Source organism: Peromyscus maniculatus, chromosome 16, assembly GCF_049852395.1.
Source record: "Peromyscus maniculatus bairdii isolate BWxNUB_F1_BW_parent chromosome 16, HU_Pman_BW_mat_3.1, whole genome shotgun sequence".
NCBI classification, from domain to species: Eukaryota; Metazoa; Chordata; class Mammalia; order Rodentia; family Cricetidae; genus Peromyscus; species Peromyscus maniculatus.
The window spans coordinates 48,459,910-48,481,069 of record NC_134867.1 but is presented as its reverse complement, the minus strand read 5'-3'; the positions used below and the strand labels follow the sequence as shown (position 1 = coordinate 48,481,069).

At 41.1% G+C, this 21,160-nt stretch overlaps 1 protein-coding gene across 19 annotated transcripts in view; it reads right to left on the bottom strand.

Annotated features, from left to right (window-relative positions):
- The window catches only part of Adgb (androglobin), a 144,406-nt gene extending 124,515 nt beyond the window's left edge, over positions 1–19,891 (bottom strand). For 9 of the 19 annotated variants that reach the window (XM_076552765.1, XM_076552775.1, XM_076552767.1 and 6 more), the window contains exon 1: positions 19,480–19,891. In XM_076552765.1, the coding sequence (XP_076408880.1) occupies positions 19,480–19,553 (74 nt within the window). In that variant the 5' untranslated portion in view covers positions 19,554–19,891. The remainder of the gene's footprint in view (positions 1–19,479) is intronic. The other 10 variants (XM_076552766.1, XM_076552769.1, XM_076552770.1 and 7 more) reach the window with 3 other exon arrangements.
- Positions 19,892–21,160: the final 1,269 nt, after the last annotated feature.

Genomic DNA, 21,160 nt, shown 5'->3' with positions numbered 1-21,160 from the left:
AATAAATAGTGAATGAATTGCATAGCATTAAACTGAATGATCATAAAGAGTGTACTGGGCACACTTGTCAGATACTAGGGACAGGTGACAATTTTAAACATTTGTCCCTACTGACTAATACAGGACACTCGAAAATTGGTGTGTACAGAGCACTCCCCAGTTTCACATGAACATAAAATAACTAAAATATGCTCAAGGAGAATTTCTTACAAGAATGATAGATTTTGGAATATCCCCACAAACACGATTTTGGTTTCTTTATTAACAAAAGTACAAAGTGATCATTATTTTGATATTCAAAAGACTGTTCAAACTGTGAAGGACCACATTGTTTATCACCATCAGATCAGAGTGAAAATTGTAATCTTTCATTAAAAAAAAGAAATCACTCTACGTATTATATTTTCAGTCTATTCTTTTTTTTTTTTTTTTTTTTTTTTTGGTTTTTCGAGACAGGGTTTCTCTGTGTAGATTTGCACCTTTCCTGGAACTCACTTGGTAGCCCAGGCTGGCCTCGAACTCACAAAGATCCGCCTGCCTCTGCCTCCCGAGTGCTGGGATTAAAGGCGTGCACCACCACTACCTGGCAGCTTTTTATTTCCATAAACAAAACTATGGTAGGTCTCATTGTTGCTATTAATCTTGCACACATTTTTTTTTTCTGTCTCCTAATTTGTCTCCTAATTTCTGTCTCCTAATTGCCAAGCTCTTTTTCCTTTCTAGGCCCCTCCCTGCTTGGTACGTGTGGAAGCCCCAAGGGAAAAGGAATGACTTCGTTGTGGAGGGAGTGGGACCTCACAAGCACCCACAGAGGCTCAAAATAGATTGGGTCCCAGACACTTTCTCTGTGTCCCATGAATTAGCTAGCAGGGCCGTTCCTAGGCTTTGTCCCACAGGATTACTCTGATGTTCCCTGGGTTGGTCTGAGCCTCACACTTTATCGACTTGGGCACTCTAGGTCCCTTGGTAAGGACTTTCTGTGTACCCTTTCAGCTGGCTGATGGTGCTGTGCACCCTTTTCCTCAGGAGAACTAGGAATCTAGGTTGGCCTCTGCCAAGGCTATTCCAACAAACGTTTGCAAAGCTGTGCTTTCACCTGAACCCTCTGAGAAGCAAGGATAGTTCATCTTCAAGCCAGGTCGTTTCTTTATCAGGGGAGGTAGAGGAAATGCTTGGCAAACCTTATGCTCTGGGGACAGCCAAATCCTGCCTGGGTGGTAACAGGTCCCTCCCCACAGCAACCATGAGCCAGTGGATGACCGGGACTTCATGCAGAAATTCCCATGACAATGCTCAGTGGTGAGGTCAGTTTCCTTATCCCTTCCTGCCTGCAGCTACAACAGTTCACACTTCCAGCTGAAGAGTGCATTTTTGCCTGCTGTGTCCCAGCAACCTCTGCCAATGTCTCCTAGAGCAGGCCTCTTCATGCTGCTGGCAGATGTTGAAATGCTCCCTTTCTCACTTGTGCTTGGGACCTTTCCCCACATGTGTTAAAGCGAAAGATTGTGTGACATTGCTGAGACTTGCTTGAGAGGATGCTGTCGTCTTCAATTCTTCATTTTGGGATTCCGAGTGCCCCATTCTTCATACACATTTTCTGTTTTAAATCTCAGTCTACTGTCTGGCTAGAAAATAAAGTCTTGGGACATACTCATTGTTAAAGAATATCCCTAAGTAGCATGTCAGAATATATAAGAGGTGAGGAGGCAAAGAATACATTTTCAGGAAAAATAGAAAATTCCAAACTATTAATAGAGAAATCTAGGCAAAGGACAGGTTTTTACGACATTATGTTCTATTGGTGCTGCTACAGCCTATGGGTTAAAAGAAATGATGACTGTGTATCAAAAAAGCACAGATAGGGTTACCTTACTTAGAAGGTTAACAGTCTTGTTTTGGGACAGGGTCTCTCTATGCAGTCCTGGCTGTCCTGAAACTCCCTCTGTAGACCAGGCTGACCTCAAACTCACATGGATTAAAAGTTGTGTGCCACCACACCGGGGTCTGGAGTTAACAGTCTTAAAGGCTCTTTTTAAAAAAGATTTCATTTTTTAAGAAATAAGGCTCTTCTAATATTTGTTTCTCTCTTCAGTATGTCACACATAAGTCAATGCTTCCTCTTCAAGCTCTTAAGCTTTGTAATTAACTGGCTGCCTTTCCTTGGAACACATCAAATGTATTTCAATTCCACTGAATATTACTTAAAAAGATTTCATTGAATGGTGTCAAACTAGTCTATGGGGTCACTTGTAGTGTTAGGCAAACGTGACAAATAATGTTCAAGTACAGCCCAAGGTCAAATATACTGAGGACTTCAAATCGTCTTCTTGAAAGGCTGCTCATTAAATCCTCTGCAGAGTGTGTGTGACTTTGAAGTGCTGGCAGAATCAAGCAACTGCTCCAGTATGGATGTGATCCTTTTAAGTATTCAAAGGACCTTGTACCTGGTCTCATCATTTCTGAGAAGAAGATAATTTTTAGTGTGCTGTATGTTTTTAAAATTGTAATTGTATGAGTGTTTTACCAGAGTGAATGTATGGGTACCACATGCCCGGTGCCTGTGGAAGTCAGAAGAGGGCAATGGATCTCCTGGAACTGGAGTTATAGTTAGTTGTGAGTCATCAGGCAGGTGTTGGGAACAGAACCCTGGTTCTCTACAAGAGCAGCAAGTGCTCTTGATCGCTCTACAATAAAGGAAGATTTAGGAACTTGTAATACTAGACAAACATGTTGCCAAGTTTTGGAAAATTCAAATCCATAATATCAAAAACTAAAAATCATTCACAGTTATTTATCTAGCAATACACCCAAATACTAGTAAATGACATCACATCATTAAAATCACAAGCTGTACAAATATAGATGCATGTGATGGAAACATTTTTCAAAAACTTATTACAAGCCAATGGAGAAGATTTATAACATAAACTCTGACTATTTCAAATGTTCAGAATAGGATACTAAAAATACAAAAAATAACGGCAGAACAATAACAGCAACAGAAGCCCAACAGATAACTGCGTGAAGATCTGGCTCCCACGGTAGAAATATTAAACCATGAAAGGTAGCCCTGCAGAACAGAAACCAAGCAGCAAGCATGAGGAAGTGTGTTCAGTGACTGAGAACGGTCAGTAGACCGATTACAGAAAGAATTTGCTGTGGTGAGTTGTGGGATGAAATGGTGCCGTGCATAAATAACCACTGGAAAACGAATTCAAACAGCGGTAAGTGGAGCTTGAAGATCTGCACATCTAGCTACCCCTGTAAGTGCCAGGAAGAGAGCAGGAGGTATCAAAAAGGAACAAGGGTTGAGTCATTTGTACGCTCTTAGCTTTGAACTAAATCTGGTATTGCACTCCCTGTAGTTTGTGGTAGGGCAGGCTGGGCAACTTGAACGGAGACAGACTTCCACTAGGGGTATGACACCAGGGATAGTATTTCCCATATGGCAGAGAACTCAAGATTCTAGCGTTAAGATTTGGGAAGAGGTAGAGCTGTGGCAAAACTTTAAATGTGCCCATTCATCAGAAAGGACTGTTCTTACATTGCAACAGAGTGCTAGAGGCCCCTGCTGGTCCATTGGCTACGTTGTAGCTCAGGTGTAGCAAGGTCTTGGGTTTCTGCCGAGAGACTAGGGCTCAAAAGAAGAGGAACATTCTTCGGGTAGCTCCAACAAGCAGCTATTTGCCAACTGATTAAGTATTATTCAGCACTGATTAGGTATTATTCAGCACTGTAACGACTCTATGTCCTCTTGTGAGTGTGGATCAACTGGCTTCAGCAGTAGGTTAGGAGCCTGATCAGTTCAGAAAACTAGAGCAACCGCACGGCAGGAATAGAGTGCATGACCTCAGAACAGCTCAGGAGATGAACAAAATCGACAGAGCAAAGCATAACATGTACAGCTAGGAGCAGTCAGTGCCTCAAAAGAAAGGCATCAAACCCAGAGGAAGAGGAAGAGGTAAATTTAAAAAGCCTTTAAAATGAGTGCAATTAGAATTCCCAGAAAAGGTGAAGGAGGGGCAGTGAGACTGAGAAAGTATTAAACAAAAATTCAGATGTGAATAGACATTTAAAAAAAAATTAGCAGTAAAAATGTAAGAAGTTCAAGTAGTTACAATAAAATAGCATAAAGAATAGATGCTCTACTGCTCTAGGGGGCTGTTGGAAGGTAGATTTTAGAAGCTGGTATTTACATAGAAAGAAACGGAAAATGTGAAGTAGAGATGTGAATAGATTGAACATAACAGTCATACTATGATTTCCAGAAAGATGAAGTGGTTAGAATGTGGGAATGGGGTGAATAAAGAGATTAGAATGTTAAAGAGGTGCCTGTAAAATATGTTCAACTGACAAAAATGAGTTTTCAGATCTGGGCTTATCCATTTTTTAAAAGATGAATATGAGGGAAGGAGGTAGTAATCTGAGCCTGAGTATACTAAATGAAAATGCAGGTCAATCATATATACATATATATTACACACATATATTTACCTATTTATATAACAGAGGTCAAATTACCTGGAATGAAAAACTATCTCAAATTCATAATAATAGTCGGCATCAGAAAGTAATAAAGTGTGATCTTCAGAACTGAGATAAATCTACTGCCAGGGCTAAAGTCAATACCCAATTAAACTCTTATTCAAAAAACAAAAATGTTCATTTTCAACAAGATACAAACATTTTAACATTGACTTTACTGCAACAAATTCTTCACAAAACACACGAAAAGCCTGAAGGATTTACCCCAGGAAAACAGGAAATGAGCATAACACAGGGGTGGGCCTCAAACAGCAATGGTAAGTAAATAATATAACGTGCTACTATAATTTTTAAAATGTCCCACAGACATATAGTAATAATAATAGCTTTGTCCTTCCAAAAGATATGATTAAGTTATAAAAAAATATAGAGCAGATAACAAAAGGGATTTCAAGGGATACAATTATTCTTGTTTTTTTTTCTGTAGAAACAATGCTGCTTAGCTATAGACCTTGGTGGAAAGTACTTGAGGTAAGCCTGTATGTGAAAAGAAATTAAAGAAACTCTGAGAATCAGGGATAAAACAAAGAAGAAAAGATAGATCTTATGCTAGTGAAGAATTAATTGGAAAGTGTGCTATAGGAAAACAGGAAAATTGGGAATGCAGAATTCTTTTAATTGGGGCAACATAATAGATCTATTTTGGAAATAAATATTTAAAAAATATATATAATTTTAGACTGGGTAAGCAAAACCCTCACTTACCCTGTGGCTTATTTATTTCTAAGTAATAGTGAACACTGCTGCTCTGTGGTGAGTACAGAGCAAGATAACAAAGAGACAATGCAACAGAGCAAAAGGGAAAAAGAATCATCCGGGAATTTTAAACTTCACAATTTCACTTCATGGTGGGAATTCTAGGTGTTCCTAGATTCATAATACACGTTTTTTTAATTAAGAAATTTTGATTTTATGTGTGTGTGTATGTGTTTGGCCTGAAGGCATGTCTGTATACCACATGCATGCCTGGTGCCCAAAGAGCATGTCAGGGCCCCTAGAACTGGAGTTATAGTTGTGAGCTGACATGCGGGTGCTGGAAATTGAACCTCCATCCTCTTGGAGAATAGCCAGTGCTCTTAATAGCCGAGGCATCTCTCCAGCCCCATAACACATAAATTTTAACCTCAATTATATATTTGATTAGCAAATTGTGCCCAATATGATGCATTTTTGTTTATATATACTTTCACTCACATTCACCTATATTTAGTAAATTAAAGTCCTTGCCTGACTTAGAATCGAGACAAGGTCAAAATTGTCTTTATATGTGATTATATCAGTCCACAAATTTGTTAAAATATTTTCATATGACTTATTAATAAAATAACTTTAGGAGACATGAAAGCACTATTAACTCACACTTTGCAAAGACAAGAAAGTGATTTAAATTACTTTTAGCATATATCCTCCTAGAGAGACAGGGCTCTCCTGATAACGTTTCCATGGGTGCATGTGATGTGCTGTAATCATATTCACAGCCCCTTATTCTTTCTCCTCATGCCCCACATCATGGTAGGGCGTACCTGTCATCCCAGCACTGGGGAAGCAGAGAAAGGAAGACCTAGAATTTGAGGACAGCCCCTTATCTCTAATCAATTAATTAAAATCAATAAATTAATTAGAAATAAATCTTAAGTCAATTAGCAAGACTCTACTACAATTTGAAATATATACAAGGCTTAAAAAAAAAATCCCTCTAAAGAAAGCAGTCAGTTCAAAAGCATGAGGGGTTTGGAAGTCTCTAGCACTAAAAAGCAGCTGATTCTGGTTTGTCCAGACACAGACAAAGCTGTGTATCTCTGCTTCAATGAGATTATTCTATGGAAGCTGGTCACTGTAGGGACATTAAAGCTTCAATAAAATGAGGTTCTGGAACTTTGCCATTGTTTTTCAAAGCATGCTGTTCAGTGTTGGGGCATGATTTTACTCCTGGTGGGAGACAGTTTATTTATGCAAAATGCAATCAGCAAGCCTTCTTAAGTAGTGTCAGCTAAGACTCACAAGGAAGCTAAATATGAATAGAATTACACAATGGACTTAATTTGGTCTGGGGGCATTCTGAGTCACACTCTTCAGAAAATCAAATTCCTAAGGAAACAAGGTGCGAGAAAAATATGTTTTCTAATTTAAAAATAGTTAAAAATAGCAGGTTATTATGTTGACCTTTTCTTCCCTTAGTTTTACTAAAATTATTTAAATAGAAGTTGATTTTAACAGTTCAAGGCTTACCTATTTTTTTTTTTAATACAGTGTGCTTGAGTGAATAGAAAGATTAACAAAACTCAGTTTCTAGTCTCAAATTAGTGAGGACAAAGGCACCGATTACTGGAGCATAAAGACAAGAGCTGAGGAAGAGGAAAGGAAGTTAGGGACAGGGTACTTTGCTAGCACAGAAGAGGAGGAAATTATATCCAAGTGGAGAAGCCATTATGGGCCTCGTGGAAAAGCCCTGAAGTTTAGGACAGGTTGTGTGGATTCATGCTATTAGGCATGTAGGAAGGAGGATGGGAAGAGGTGCAGTACAGAATGGTAGAAGACAAAAATGGCAAAAATGTGAACCAGTGTGTTAAGAGTTTGGTTGATTCAGAAACTAAAGGGGAGTGGAGGTCACCTGCAATGCTGATATATTCCCCCATTTCCTCCCTATTTCTATCATTTTCTCTGCCTTCTTCCTCCTCCTCTTCCTCTCTCTCCTCCTTGGTCACTTTTTCTGTCTTGGCCTCCTGCTCTCCCTTTCATCATTTCTACCTATTTTTTTAAATCAAAAACATCCTACCTGAAATATAGTGTGGATAAAAGCTCCTAACTACTACATATGATATAAACAGAGTAAGAAACTCCTTGATTAACAGCAAAAGGATTCAATTGTTTTCTTAGTGATTCTGCCTAGGGCTGATGCGGGACTCCACTACAGTGTAGCAGGGAAGAGAATGAAATGGAGATGAGGTGTAGAATCAAGGAAGGGGGAGGAAACCAACTGGATGCTCTAGGGAAAGGACAATGGGAATCTACATTGATTGACAGAAAGATGGCAATAGCATCCATTAAGTGGTTAACAAAGGAAGCACACAGAGAGAACAGACAACCCCACACTGGACAGATTTCCTTTGAAGTAGGATATATCTAGCTAGATTTTTCTACTTGTACAAGTGTAGCTGCAGGAGAAGGCCTGGAGATATTAATGAAGCTGCATTTAATTGATGACCATTGGTTAGGATGATCAATAGGAAAGAAAGTGAGGCTCCAACTAAAACCATTGGAGAATGATTTAATTTGGAGGTAGAAGAAAATAAGGCAAATGGACAGATGGATTCCAGAAATGGAAAAGAAGATGAAATCAACAGTGAGTGTGGGCAAACAGCTCATCAGTACCACCAGGTTTGGAGGACACTGGGACTTCACTTACGGTCAACATGCTGCAAAACAAGGGACCAAAGCACCAGGACATTGATCACTGGTCAGGATGGAGCCTGAGTCATCTATCTAGCCCTGGAAGGAGACTTGGTAACCCAAGGTATCTAGAAGACCAAACATAACTATGTAAATCTGGCTCCAAGAGTCTTAAGCCTTATAATTCCTCAGCAAGAGGCTGAGAAAGCTGAAAAAGACATCTTATTGCTCCTTAATATAAGAGACAAATCCAAGCAAACTGTCAATCACATGGATAGGACAATCCCCCAGGAAAGAGATCTCTCCACCCCTGAGGAACTATAAATTAAAACTAGAATCCTCACTAGAGCTAGGCAAGCACTCTATCATCATCAAGATATAACCCCAGCCCTTGTTCTAGAGATTTTACAAAGTAACATATAGCCAGTCTAAAATGCACATGTGAACAGCAGTCTCCTTGGCCACTGATTGCACTAACTGGAGAAAATGCCCTACCCTGCTCTGTCTGAAACCCTGCCTGCCTTCCATGCTCTACTCCGCCTGTCTGTCCCAGCTGATTCTTTTTCTAAAGCTCCTTAAGAAAATGTGTGTGGGTGTTTTGCCCATGTGTATGTTTGTGCATCACTGAAGGGAGTCTGATCCCTTGGGACTGGAGATATAGATGGTTGTGAGCTGCCAGTGTGGCTGTTGAACTGGGAGTTGAACTGTGGTCCTTTAGAAGGTGAGTCAATGCTCTTCACTGCTCAGCCAATCTCTCCAGCCCCTCATCTGAATTCTTTGGAGGAAGATCACAAGGTCTGAGAAGGCAAAGACAGAGATCTTCAATGTTTTCTTTTTTAAATCAGCAAAACAAACACACAAAAGCTTTAACCTCCAAATGGGTAAGAGATGTTTATCCGGGGTCAAATGTTAATGATCACGGCCTAGGAACATGGATTTAGGTTATAAAAACATTTGTGAGCACATCAGGGTGACCGATTACAGCAAAGCAAGGAGATCTCGGCTCCAATGCCTCAAATGCTCTCGACAGTCTTCTTGGATTTTGAGTAGTAGAGGTTAGTGGTCTGTTAAAATGTTTCACATGGTAGTGACAAGCATGTTGGATCAGCTACAGATATGAGCAATAAATAGACATTAAGAAGCTAAGATAGGAGCCCCAGATAGTTTGGCTCAGGATCTGTGCTACTCTACCCTCTCCACAGTCACTGAGATTGTCAACTAATATTTACAGAGTGTGCAATGTACATATGGCCTCTTTCCAGGAACTTTAGTTCACATTAGTATAATGTCCCACACAAGAGTAGAAACATATATACAATGTAACAAAATTAACTTTAAATTTGTATTACTGTACCAAAATCCATGCCAATGCAAAAATATCTGAGATTAATAGTTGTCTTTTTATCCTATATTCCCTTAAATGATAACCAACAACCACAACCTACCACATAACCAAAATAACCCACCAAGTAACTCTTGAGAATGTGAGCGTTGTGTTCTCCAAACTGCTTCCTGCTATCTGTGGACATGAATGAAGTGTCTTTAGGGTCCCTGAGAAAATTTGAGATAATGGCCAAGTCCTGGGAAGACCAGCTATAACCTTTGTTAATAGATATCACCTGTCAAGATTCGGGAGTTCTCCCCTGATCAAACCTGATTCATATTAGCCTGGAACAAATCCACAGCCTCTTGTTGCCTGTGGAAACAAAAGCAAAACCTCTCCTCCAAAGCATTTTTTACTTCCATTTGAAAAACATATATTTTGACTTCTTTTTTAAAGTTAAGATGCCCTAAAGTATCCTAGGTTAGTTTAATTTTGCAGTCCTGCTCACAATCCCATGTCTCCCAGCAGCTGTCTCTTGCCCATCAGCCATCAAAAAATTCAAAATCAATACAATACCATAGAGGATCCAGACTCACTGTGTATTTGCTATCTCTACGTGGCCTTTTTAAAATTTTACTTCTTTTTGAAGACTTTATTATTTTTAAACTATTTATTTGTTTCTATGACTGTCTATACTCTCTTTCTCTCTTTTTTAAGTCTACACACATTGTAAAACACACTGGAACCTACTTAGACATTTTTTTTTCCCAATCTGGACCTCTTTTACTGCATATATATTAGCCTTGTTTTTTTTATTGCACAAGCAAACTTTAGATTGCTAAGCTACACCTGAATCCTCCCTGCAGCTCTCAGCTGGCTCCCCTGCTCTTGGGTTATTAAAGTAAAGCTTAAAGCTTGGTGCCTGGTCAGAAGTGCCTGACCAAGGAGAATCAAGTCTAAAGCTTGGCCAGGAACTGCACTCAACCTTCCAAGCTGTAGGAAGCCAGTACCTGTGCTGCCACAAGGTTTTTTTTGTTTTTGTTTTTTTACTTAACTTGCCTTTCTATTTATTGCTGCCCTGCTGGCTGAACAGCAGTGCCTCTTAAAAGAGCCATGCCCTTTTTCTCTTCTTTTCTTTTCTTTTTTTTTTTTTCAGGTTTCTCAGATCCTACATGGAAATTCGAGAGCCCCATGTTGGACGGCAAAATGTTGTTAGTTGTTTTTTCACTATTTGACTCTTTGTTCTTTGGGGGCCCACCACCCAGCTCCCAAATAAACCACACACAGAAGCTCATTCTATCTTATAAATGCCCGGCTTTAGCTTGGCTTATTTCTAGCCAGCTTTTCTTAACTTTAAATTATCCCATCTATGCTTTGCCTCTGGGTTTTTACCTTTCTCTATTTGTATATCTTTCTCTATCTCTGTATATCTTTCTTCCCTTCTTTCTCCATGGTTTGCTGTGTAGCTGAGTGGCTGGACGCTGGAGTCTTCCTCCCCTTGCTCTCTTGCTCCTTCTTTCTTTTCCTCCCAGATTTCTCCTTCTATTTGTTTTCTCTGCCTGCTAGTTCCACCTGTCCCTCTCCTGCCTAGCTATTGACCATTCAGCTCTTTATTAGCCCGTCAGGTGTTTTAGACAGGCAAAGTAACACAGCTTCACAGAGTTAAACAAATGCAACATAAAAGAATGCAACACATCTTTGCATCATTAAACAAATGTCCCACAGCATAAACAAATGTTAACACATCTTAAAATGGTATTCTACAACAAACTACATTTCTAGTTCATAATTGGAGCAAAAATTTGGCTAAATATTTCATAGTTCTGCTTTCTCTCCTTTCCCCTTTACCTCCACAAAATGTTGATGACCTAGAACCTCTGTTGTTAATAACTGATGGAGACACATGCTCCTCGGCACACTCAATCCAGAGCTCCCTTGCAGACTCCCTACCACCTACAAAGGACCTACAAAGTGGTCCTTTGCCATAGTTCCACTTAAAAACATGTTCAACAGACAGCTCTGGGTTGACCCTGGTCCCTCAGTCTACAAAGAGGCTACGGGTGGAAGTGGGTACCCTCAGCGGGAGACAAAGGGCTGAAGAAATATGAGCAGAAAAGACATACTGATCTCTAAGAACTAAAGTAATACATGAAATTCTGATAATTCATCAGCACAGAAAAACAAAATAAAAAGAATTGCTAAATATTTGTACTGCAGTATTCGTTGAAATACCATTAAAATAATGTCCAATATTTATTTAATTAGAAAATGTACCATGTACTAATTTACCCACACAAATTAGCATGACTACAGCCTCAGATTCTGGAATTTCCTTGGGCCCACCCTGAGAAGGGCTTACACAGCCTGAGGAGCCTGAGAGGAAATATTTACAATAAAATTTCGAAGCACCTCCTTGGGTACTTCTTCCCTATGTGGACTTCTGCAGGGGGTTAATATGCACGGTTATTAGTCAGTCACCCTTTCACTTAATCTTCCATGCTACACAAAGGTGTATTTTAATCCATCTTGGATACGGTTTTGAATCAATTTCACCTCACATTAGATAGCAGAATAAGTGTACAGATCATTTAAATTAATTCCTTCATTTAAATAATCTCTGGCCTAGAAATGTCAAAGTAATATGAAAGTCAATGGGATGTTAAAATTACTTTTGATGAAGGTGCTGTGTGCATCACTGGAAGCCTTACCAACAATGCCATGGTGCCAGAGTACAAACTTGGTCATGTTTCAAGTAAGAGGAGGGACAGAGTCGATGAGCATGTACTTTTAAATCTTTTGATCTAATAGATTTTTTTCCCTAACTTTTTATGATTCAGTAAAAGCTTATCAGGTGTTGGTGACCCTAGTAAGCAAAAGCCAGATATGGCTCCTGTCTCCAGATTGATGCATAATTTTAGGGTAAAAGAGATGCCATGGATGATGGCTCTAGGGGGATGGGATGGCTGTTTGAATCCCCAGGACCCACATGAAGCCAGCTGCAGTAGTACACACACACACACACACACACACACACACACACACACACACACACACACACACACATATACATATACATATATACATATATACCAGAAAGGGTACAGTAAGATTGGAATCCCTGGAATCTTGTCATCAAATGTAGTGCTAAACAACAGACTATCACAAAAAAGGTGGAAGTTGAGTGCTGACACCCAGAGTTGTCCTCTGACCTTCATATGCACATCCTGCCACAAGCATGTCTGCACACACACACACACACACACACACACACACACACACACACACTCACACTATGACTTTAAAAACAATGAGTGATTTCAACAGCAAATCGAGCCTCTGCCATAACTCTTAAACCACATCAAATTGGAGTGAGTTACTCCAGAAATCTTCAAGTGAAGATTTTAGAAGGGGAACTGAAGGCAGAGCCTATTATGGCTGAAGGGCAGTCTCAGCCTCATTAAGCAGGGCCATTTGCCTGAGCTAAGCTTTATGCGATGGACACTTACATAATGTCATCGTCTTTGCCAAGTGTTACCCAGGGGCAGGGATTCTTGTGACCTGAGATGGGCCTCTGCCCTCTGGATCTTGTGTTCTTGTGTTCTCACCCTTTCTGATTCAGAGGGTTTTATGACCCAGCTACCAGGCTTGTTTCCACTTCAACTCAGTTAAATTATACACGCATTTATTGCTACACACTTTGCCAGGCCCTGAGGAAATGTGAAATAAACAGGCATTATACCAGACCTATCACTCATTAACCCTTCCCTTTTCAGGCACCACACTATCAGGGCCTGGACACCATCACTGTGTACACTGCCATAGAGAAAGGCAAACATAGCCTCTGTACATTTTCCCATAGTTGCTTCTCAGATCTTCTCGGCAACCCACGGCCCTAGGTTCCTCATACTCATCAGGAGTGGGCAGAGGGAGGCATCTAACAAGCTCAGACCCCTGCTCATTTTGTTCTACCATGGTTTGGAGTCCAGCATAAATTCCATGAAACGGTCAGATTATGCCCCTGAAATCATGATTTAGATCCCTAAAGTCACGTGTTCCCCTTACTATTTTACAGTTCTAACTCCTTTCTTTACCATTCCATCTCATCCCACTGTACGCTCACAGTAGGTGCATCATGAGCTAGTACCTGCCTGCATCAAGAGCCATGGGACCCTCTGCACACGCAGTCTAGATGACCTCTTGTGCCCCAAACATTCCCGTCCCCAACACCAGCTGTCTAAGGAGTGACTGTTGAGAGAAATGATGAAAGACCAGCTCCAGTGAGAAGCAACTTCCTCTCTAACACACACAGCCTCCATCTAGGAGTCTCATGATTTTGCTAATCTAACCTCATGCTGACACATGACTTCTTTGCTGTCCACCAAGTCCCCGGGGAAATTAAAACATTATTACCGATTTCCTAGTGGCGTCTGTTATGAACTGTATCTCCACCCAACCCACGTTATAACTCCTTTGATGGAAACTACCCTGATCGACAATTCTTCATCTTTTGTGAATTTCCAACGACTTCCGTGTGAGATGTGCTCATAAGCCAGTTAGAAATATGAAGAGTTAGAATCCCCCGGGGTATGTTTCTATCCACGAAGCTAGAATTTTAAATTTATTAAGTGTCTGTAGTTGTTGGGATCTACAAAGATCACTAGGGAAACACAAAGCCTCTGTAGCCCTCCCTTTGTTCCTCCGCTTTTACTCCTCTGGCCTCTGCCTTTGGTGTGGACTGTGAGTTCTGATGTTCACCAGGAGCCATGAAGGAGCCCCCTCCTGTGCCTTATTCTCTCTAGTGGGTGGGGCTTCTCTGATATCTCTAAGCAGAAGAACACACTATCCCACCCACTGCTGCACAGCTGCATGTAATCAGCTCTCTTTGTTTCCCTCTTTCTTCCAGAGAGGCAAGAACTCAATTTAATACTCAGCAAGACATGTATTATTCTATTTTATATTGCTTCCATAATACCATTAAAATTAATTTTAAAAATAATCCTATTTTTCACATTTCATGTGGACAGATGCATTGACCTTTTCTGAAAATTCTGTAAAGTTAAGATGTGTGTTGTGGTCATAAGGATACAATTAACATGGAGATGAGTCACATGTTTCTCAATATGAGAGAGGTTTGATGACATGTTATCACCATTATAAATCTAGAAGGCGTTACAATTCGTGTTACTTGAATAAATGTCTTGTAGTGTTTTAAATCCTGGTTTGAATACGTTATTGGTGGGTAGAAAAAAAGTGTTGTGACTACTGATACCAAACTGTACCCCATCCCTGTTGTGGACTACCCCTTCAAGTTTGGAATATTTCAGTGTGTCAAAGTGTGCATTAATGATTCTAATGGCTTTGGGGAGTAGGTACATGTGGATACAGGTATACATATAGAGACCAGAGGGGGACATCAGGCATTCTGCTCTGTCACTCTCTACCATATTCCCTGGAGATAGAGTCTTCCACCAAACTGGGAGCTGGGCTGACAGCTAGGAAGTGCCAGTGACCTACTTGCCTCTGTCCCCAACCCTGGAGTTACAGCCCCATGCTTGTGACGCCACATCCACGTTTTAATTTTTTTTTTTAATGTGTTGTAACGGTAGTTGTCTGTGCTTCACCCTGATGCACCATCCCTAGTGGGCAGCAGGTAACTGCTAGGTACCTGGCCCCACCTGAGGCGTGGCTGAGATGGGACCCCCTTAAAACCTGCTTGCTCTCTCTTAGCTACCTCCTGATCCTGGATGCTGGATGCTGGACTGCAGACCAAGTCAGAGTTCCCCAGAGAACCACACTGGACTGTGCCTCACCTCCCCTCGATCCTGTAACCAACCCCTTTGCTTGCTGTAAGTTGACCCAAAATAAATCTCTTTTGACTATCAGATAAACTACGTGGGATTGCCTCCTTAATTTCCACTATAATTTATAATTTATACAAAAAAATGTGTGCTCTCTGAGAGCCCATACTTGGGTCTTTGTGCTTACACAGCATACACTTTTATTTTTTTTTATTTTTTGGTTTTTTTGAGACAGGGTTTCTCTGTGTAGCTTTGCGCCTTTCCTGGAACTCACGTGGTAGCCCAGGCTGGCCTCGAACTCACAGAGATCCGCCTGGCTCTGCCTCCCGAGTGCTGGGATTAAAGGCATGCACCACCACCACCCGGCACACAGCATACATTCTTAACCACTGAGCCATCCCTACAGCCTTCTAAATACTTCTGATGCTTAGATTGCATCTTTTCTTTTGCCTTATGGTTGGTACTTCCAAGAAGATCAAATCCCTTATCTGATGAATCCTTCTACAAGATTGTAATGGGTGGAAGAATCTTTGCCACATCATTTAGTTATCAAATCAACTCACTCAAATGTGTTTATAATGGCTAATTATCATTACATAACATTCCAAGAGGTACCTCACCCCCATCTCTAAATATTGAAATCCTCCTTGCCAGTAGAATGGCTTTAGAATGTGATACCTTTGGAAGGTAATTAGGTCATAAAGGCAACGCCTTCATGATGGCACTAGTGCCTATATAAGAGGAAGAGGATTGGTTCTCACCCTCTCTACCAAGTAAAAGTGCAGAAAGAGCTGGATCCCCTGTGAATCAGGACTTGGCCGTGCCTGTCCCTTGGTCTTGCATTTCTAGCCCCTGGGACTGTGAGAAACAACTGCTAGTTATTCTATTAGCTTCTTAGAATTGGCTAAGGTACTGAAACGAATGATTCCTACTAGTCAGGCTAATGTCCATTATGTTAAATGGTAATGGAAAAGTCACATAAGACAAGACATTAAATATCTTTACCGATATCCCAATACTTACCTTGAAGTTAAAAAAAAATCTAATAGAATAATAGAGGGGAATACAAAGTAGGGCTAAGGAAGCACAGGGGGTGTTGGGGTAAAAGCAATCATACTTTGATGGACCTCACTTGAAAAGCGATCATTTGAACACAAAATGTTTGTCTAGCATCATAAATTACGTGGTGTCAGTGTGAGCCCTAAAACGATTTCATATGGGCCGAGTGAGAAAGAGTGTGAACAACAGAAGTAGTAATTGAATGCAAAAACTGAGCTGGGTAGTTGTATCATCTCAGTATTGAGTGGTGCCAACAGAAGATCAAAGCAGGGAATGGAGGGAGAAATGGGTTTTACTCAAATCCAGAAGAACTGAAAACCAAGGTAGGGAACCAAACTAAGAGATCATTTACCAAGCACACAGCAAAAGCTTATCAGGTGTTGGTGACCCTAGTAAGCAAAAGCCAGATGTGGCCCCTGTCTCCAGACTGATGCACAATTTTAGGGCAAAAGAGATGTTATGGATGACAGCTCTGGGGGGGATGGAATGGCTGCTTTCAAGTTTCTGAAAGCATTTTCTCTTACTTCCTTATCCTGGATCATGGGAGAGTCGATTGATTTTATTAGCTGTGTAACCACAGGAGTGCTAACATGACGTAAAATTCTCTAAATATCCCCCACAGTACTATGAAAGACAATCACACCAGAGTCTAGCTGGACTTTGATCGCTAATGCTTTGTGACTGTAAGACACTTTGTTCTGTATCTGTGAGTCAGCCTTGCATTTACCATTGGTTCTTTGATAAAACTTTAGAGGAAGGACTTGACTTATCATTCACTTCACGTTCTCTCATTTAACGCTACATCAAAATAATGATTTGATATTTAATGTTTAATCACTGGCAGCAAAACCTAGCTTTAAAATATTATGTTGTAAAAGTACTTGCCATTTGTTTTTTTTTTGTTTGTTTTTTATAAATCAAACATGCATTTGTATCAGCAGAATTTTAATTCAGATTATTTTGTGCAAGAAAGAAGCTTATTTGAAATACTTCATCTTTTTAAAAAGAAATTGGAAGTCTTGGCAAAGAAAGAGCCAGTATCCTACCAGTGGGACTGTGATTCTACTTTATGATGCAACTATCACAGGACCCTACCAGATCATGTCTTCTATACTATCCAGACACTCATAAAGATTAGTTGCCTTGTAGGAGTAAAACAAAACAAAACAAAACTTATCTCTTTCAGGATGTAATAAACTAAATTAATGCTAACAACTTCCCCAAGCTCCTAAATAGGTTTGAGTATATAACCATCATTATTTGGGGAATGGGCTTAAAGTTCCTTTCCAAGCCTGGTAAAATCTGTCAACCACAATTGTTTATTCATTTACTCCATATAAGTATTTTTACCCAATGCTCCGATTCTCTTTCTACATGAGACAATGAATCAGTCTGGCTATCAGAGACACTCTTGTAGAACAGTCTTCTGTGACCAGCTACTCTGTAGGAATTAGCTCATGAATACTCATAATGGTGGAATAGAAGTTATTTATTCTAAGAATCTGGGGATCTGGTCTATACTACTAATCAATTATTTTTCATATAATTATATAGACACCCACAAAAAGCATTTTTCAATACCTACTATGCGTGACCCAAGAACCATTCTGGGTACAAAGAATTTGACAACATACAAAATAGAAAAACAAAAACAAACAAACAAAAACCCTGCCTTCATAGAACTTACATTAGGAAGTACCTAAAATTACTCAGTAATTTTAGGGAAGACAAATGAAAAAATTAATTAATTAAAAAATGGTGAGGTGTGTGTGTGTGTGTGTGTGTGTGTGTGTGTGTGTGTGTGTGTGTAACATAAACAAAAATCAATGAAGAGAAACAAAGTAGAAGACAGAGAGTATTGAGTATTTTGAGTTTTTGTTTTGTTTTGGGCAGGGAAGTACGGATACAATTTTAAAACAGGCAGCTAAAAAAAGAAGGTGAGAGAAAAGGACATTTAGGTAACTTGTGAGAGAGATGGGGGAGGACCAAGTGGACATCTGTAGGAAAAAGTACTAGCCAACAGAGAAGGTCAAGAGTGTGAAGACCCTGGGATGGGAAGATGTCTGAAGAGATCCTAGCTGTACAGAGGAGCTGGTATTCTAGTGTGGCTGAAGTTCAGTGAAGCGAAGGTAAAAATCAGAGGTAACATGGGCCTGATTCTCCAGGGCCACACGGGTCTTGGGCTTCTAGAATGGAACATTAGGCAGTGTACCTATTCACAACTAGTACCCAAAAGTAGAGTGATCCTGTTAAACATCACTTATGTGTGTACCATCGGGTCTGACATTTAAGCTGATGAAATGAACGGGTTATCTGCCACGTTTCTGGAAGCGTGTTTATTAAAAAGGACAGAAGTAGAAGAATATAGAATGTCAACTCCAGACTGAGCCCAAGAGATGAATTCACAAGACAGCGAGTTTAAACACTAGGGACCAGAGCGTAAAAGACGCAGGAAGTAATTTTTTTAAGAGAGGGGAGGAGATGCAGAGGCTAGCCTGTATGTAAGAATCAGTTAAAAACCTTGAGCTGCCCATCCCCCACGGGGACTGCACAAAGACTGTTCAGGATTCCATTGAAGCTGGGGTGGGGGTGGGGGGGGTTGGTCTCTCGAAGCTGGAATGGCTTAGAAATGCGATACGTTTAAGTCATGGCCCAAATCTACAACACATCTACTACTACGGAAGAACTGGATATACCCAATGGGAAGAGAACACCAAAGGCGAATACTGGGAACCGAGAGCAGACACAACAGTATCCCAGAACAAAATGATACCAAAAAGATTCCATGAGCCAGCTTGCGTCCCTCCTCCCCGGGGAGGCGTGGGGGGACTTAGACCTCCGTGCGCTTAGTTTTCTGAAACCACTTCATGGTTGATATCATCTGATAAAAGTCTGGAAGGGTGGGCTGCTGCAAAAATACAAACTCTCTCTTCCTCTTCCCCCTCTCCCTCCCCTCCTTGTCCTCCCCTCTGCCCCTCAGGCCTCCTTCCAGGCGGGACAAGCAAAAGCTAGCATCGGGTCTTTAACAGGGTCTTCCTAGATAACTCTCCTCTTTAAGAAAGCTTCTTCACCTTTTGAACTTCTAAGAGGCCGATGCCACTTAGGATAGAAAGAAAGACCTGGGCGAGGTCACAGGTGGGAATATTCAGAGCGGGGAAGCAGCCTCTCTGGAAAGGAAGGGGCTCTAGACTGAGGAGGATAAGGGAACTGGCATCTCCAAGACTGGTCCCCTGGAAGAGAGACACAGGCCAAGCAGATCAATTCCTGACGATGGACGGGGTAGTTTGCTCTGGGGCCGGTCCCAGCCCCAGCTGGGACTGGTGCAGGGGTTACTGAAGGCACCGGGTGGAAGAGGTCCCTTACTCTTTAGATTTATCTGATCCGTGGGCAGAGTTGATCCGATGCACTTCCTTCCTTTTCGCTGGTTTGGAGGCCATGCCCGAGGCTCACCCAGGCAGCCTGCTCCAGCAAGGCCCCGCTGAGAGCGCGCCACAAGGCCGCGAGGCTTCTGAGGCTTCCGAGGCTTCCCCGCGCGTCTGCCGTTGCCTGGAGACGAGTTCTGAGAACCGGAAGGCTCCTGCCAGGCCTGCTTGCAGGGAGGAGGGCGGGCTCTGAGTGGAGACGCGGTTTAAGACCTGGGAGTTGGTGTATGGCAGAGGAACTGTGGTGTGGGCAAGCGTGGACAGGATCAAACGGCTGCTGAGGGCGTTCCCTGCAGCACGCTATGCCTGGGTCTGCGACTCTGAACCTTAGACAGACTCAGCTCTTCAACTATGAGAATTCGGATCTTATTGTTGTCGAACCCTGGTGTTCTCTTAGCTGAAGAAAGAGTTCCATCAATAAATACTACTGAGTTTTTCAAAGGCTTAAAAAAACAAAACAAAACAAAAAAAAAAAAAACCAAAAACGGTTGATCTAGAAAGGAATCCATTTGTGGAGACATAGAGATAAACAAGCAGGGTCTTGTCTGGCTAGGTGAACCTGGTTATGGAATAGAGGGGCGCTGACAATACTGGACAATAGGGAATCTAAAAAAACTCCAGATCTATTAAAGCTCTGGATTTATAAAGCTCAGGCAGTCTGCAGTGATCTTGCCTTGGAGTTGGTTCCCTTTGACCCTCCATTTGTTAGCATGTGTTAACACCTACTCTGAGGATAAGACGGATGTAAAGTGTTCAGTACAAGATGCAAGACTCCTTATGTGCCTTCTGGAAGCAGGCCGATAACATGAACGAACGTGGCCAGCCAGCTAAATACGGAGCCACGGATGCTATATTCAACTAAGAAATGCTTATACTGGAAAGCCACCTCCTCACTGAGACAAAACAATTTTTTCAGCCCATTGTAACTTCAAGTCAAATTTGACCCATGGCCCTGACAGGGTTTAGAACATATAGGCAGCCTCTCCCATAAACCTGGAAGTACTAAGCATCTTTAAATAAAATAATCCCCTCTGCTCTCGGGGGGAAGAACATGCTGAGTTTATGATTCAGTTGAGAAAGCGACTTCCTCAGATCATATCTTTCAACTCTGACAAATGACTGCCTCGCCTTCTCCATTCGGCAGAGCCTGGGTTTCCAGACTGTTGCAATTTTAATACTGTTGAGAGCTACATAAATGACAATCAGATAATGACTTCATTATGTTTTATATATAAAATAAATTCAAAGCTTGAAGTGTTAAATTTAATACTGCGGAAGTGCCCTCAAATCCCCCCTTTAAACTGGATCTACGGACAATGGAGGGTCCATAGAGAGCCCTGCTTTGTTTACCAAAGTTCTAGAATTTTCAGAGAATACTTCTAAGTGAAAGTAGACTAGATGGTGAGAAAACATATGAGGATTGAATTTTAATGAAGTAATAAGGTACATTGTCATAAATTGGTAGAAATGACCCATGTTTAAAAATAGCACAGCTTTAAGGAGCCAACCACACGGAAGGGTGAATTTAATTCTGAGACGGGGCTGTCCCTGACGTCGTCCATGCCTGCAAATGCCAAGACCCTAAGAGAGGAAAGGCTTTACAGATCAAAAGAAATACAAGC